Raw genomic sequence first — 2,639 nt, 5'->3', positions numbered from 1 at the left:
ACAGATCATTCGAATGCCCTATCAACTTTCCGGGAGTGTATATAAAAGACAAATAGATCTTATATACACACCGGGAGTGTATATAAAAGACAAATAGATTTTTATATACACTCCCGGAGTGTATATAAAAGACAAATAGATTTTTATATACACTCCCGGAGTGTATATAAAAGACAAATAGGTTTTATATACACTCCCGGAGTGTATATAAAAGACAAATAGATTTTATATACACTCCGGGAGTGTATATAAAAGACAAATAGATTTTATATACACTCCGGGAGTGTATATAGCCACGTTCTTTTAATTTTACTTGGCACTAAAGGTGGGGAGGGGGGCGGAAACACAACTGTACCAAACCTGCCAAAATTTTCACCCCATTTTTAACCATCGTAAGGATGTTGAGAAAAAAAACGTCCTGCCGCACTCACCACTTTCTTGGTCTCCGTTCCCCGCCCAGTTTGCCGAGACATCCTGGAGATTTTTACGTCGATTTTTGCCCGATTTTTACTGTAATTGACTATGGTATAGTCCACTTCCCACAAATTTCTCCGTAACAACTCTTACACATTTGTTTACGTACATTCGCCGTCAGATGCACAACTGTTTTCACTCACAGCTATGGTAAAATATCGTACAAATAATCTAAAAACAGCTCTTAAATATTTATGTCTTTACAAAGAAAAATATATGGTCAATTAATAGATTTTGTAATTTTGTGAAATTTTGTCACTAGTTATTGATACGAATCAGCGGCTGCGAATAACGGACCATGCTCACATCTCAGCTGACCCCTGGTGACCCTAGCGGCTCCAAACGTGTGAATTCGCCCCCTCCCTTTTTTTTGCCAGAATTTGGGCTTCAAACCGGAGGAGAGAGACTTTATAAATGACAGACTACGCTGAAGAGCAGGACAACGAGATAGAAGCGCTAGAATCTATTTATCCTGACATCTTGGAGGGTAAGTGACAGTTTTCTGACAGAAGCTTGTGTGCCCCCTCCCCATATACTTATAAACTTCGTGTGGCTTCCATATTTTTGGGTTGCATGCCGCTAATATAGTGATCTTTAATTTTCTATCTCGTAAATAGTGACCATGGACTTTGATTTTATTCTTATACGGCAAAGTTCAAGTTTAATGTACTATTAATCATCAAGACATAAAAGTAAGAAGGCTACTATAACTTTATAAATAGTTGTAACGTTAAAAGTCTTTCAGATCATTATTTAATTGAAACATCATTGCAGAAATACACATAAACATACAATGTACATATGTTGTCATCACGATTCACTCAAAACGATCTGAAATGAATGAATGTATGAATGGTTCAGGTTAAAAAAAAACACACTAGCTATTAAGATATAACAGCTATTAATATATAATACATTAAGATTATATTATATTGAAGAAACCGTGGTGCTCACCCCCCCCCCCTGCTGTTCCCAGTTTTAGAGACAGAGCCTCACTGCTTCAAACTCTCCCTGTCAGCAGAGACAGACAGCCATGAAGGTGAGGTTTGTTTCATTTATTCAAACTCAAAATGACTAATAAACTGGTGTACGTCCCAACTACTAAGTACCTAATACCAGCCCAGAAGAGAACAAGAAATAGCCATGCCTTCACGTACCAGAGTTATCAACCAAGGATCGAGGTGTTCAAGAATTCATTCTTTCCTAGAACTATCGCAGAGTGGAACTCACTGTCACCAAGTACAGTAGGGGCATTGTCATTAGATAAACAATATATAGAGTTAAACAATATCTATAGAAGTTCAAGGGTTAGGTGTAACAAGCCAGCTGCCAGGGGTAATGTAGCCAGCTGCCGCCGCGCCGCGTGCCTGGGAAGCTGGTGTGTTACGCCAAAAGGCGGTTATACCAGGTATACAGATACAGATACAATACTATTGTTGGGGTCGTGTAGCGCGTTCGGCTCACACTGGTCGTGGGTTCGAATCCCGCCCATATCACCGATCTTGTGCCCTTGGGAAAGGCACTTTACACGACTTTCCTCACTTCGCTCAGGTGAAAATGAGTACCTTGCTTCGGTTAGGGACGTCCCTCCGATAGGACGTTAAATGGAGTGTCCAGTGTTTGGGGACTTAGTCCTGTCTTACTTGCTCTATAATTTGTCACTTGGTGGCAGTCTCATTCGATACATACGTATATATGTATCATCAGAATACGCCAAAAAACAGTTACTCAAGCAACTGGATATGATTTTGAAAACGTCAGACGTTTCAGCTAGTATCCACTAGCTTTCGTCAGTGACTGAGAGACCAGAGGGGAAAGCAGGTTTATAAGTACAACCTGTTGATTGATATGCAAATAAAGTGAAGACAAATTTTTGGAAGTCGAAAAAGGAACAAAAGTCAGACAAGTCAAGACAAAATGATGCAAATTAGTCTGAAAGCTCCTGTTGTACAGAACAGGAGCTTAAGTGTTGTCTGTCCTCGGGGCTGGGAGTGCCAAATCCCAAGTGCCGGAAAGATCGACTCGTAGCCCCCCTTCCCTGTTGAGGGTGGGGTTGTACATTCTTTCATATATTGCCTCTTTAACACCCCGTTCCCACCAGCGTGTTTCGCGGTCTAAGATATCCGTGGACTCGAGTTTGAAAGAGTGACCCTGGTTGTGTTGTA

At 40.6% G+C, this 2,639-nt stretch overlaps 2 protein-coding genes across 7 annotated transcripts in view; one reads left to right on the top strand and one right to left on the bottom strand.

Moving 5' to 3' along the window:
• LOC109469423 (trafficking protein particle complex subunit 3-like) overlaps positions 1-576 on the bottom strand; it is a 9,066-nt gene extending 8,490 nt beyond the window's left edge. For 3 of the 4 annotated variants that reach the window (XR_002140190.1, XR_002140189.1, XM_019767934.1), the window contains exon 1: positions 432-575. Coding sequence is in view for 2 of the 4 variants with exons in the window: in XM_019767934.1 (XP_019623493.1) it covers positions 432-473 (42 nt within the window). In the remaining 2 variants the exon portion in view is untranslated. Of the gene's footprint in view, positions 1-431 lie in introns of all 4 variants that reach the window. The other variant, XM_019767935.1, reaches the window with a different exon arrangement.
• A 181-nt stretch (positions 577-757) lies between these two features.
• Positions 758-2,639, top strand: part of LOC109469422 (RWD domain-containing protein 1-like) — a 5,630-nt gene continuing 3,748 nt past the window's right edge. For all 3 annotated transcript variants that reach the window (XM_019767931.1, XM_019767933.1, XM_019767930.1), the window contains exons 1-2: positions 758-961; positions 1,451-1,513. In XM_019767931.1, the coding sequence (XP_019623490.1) occupies positions 889-961; positions 1,451-1,513 (136 nt within the window). In that variant the 5' untranslated portion in view covers positions 758-888. The remainder of the gene's footprint in view (positions 962-1,450; positions 1,514-2,639) is intronic.

This window comes from Branchiostoma belcheri, unplaced genomic scaffold (assembly GCF_001625305.1).
Source record: "Branchiostoma belcheri isolate BF01 breed outbred unplaced genomic scaffold, Haploidv18h27 scaffold202, whole genome shotgun sequence".
Classification (NCBI taxonomy): domain Eukaryota; kingdom Metazoa; phylum Chordata; class Leptocardii; order Amphioxiformes; family Branchiostomatidae; genus Branchiostoma; species Branchiostoma belcheri.
This window is presented reverse-complemented; position numbering and strand designations above follow the sequence as displayed.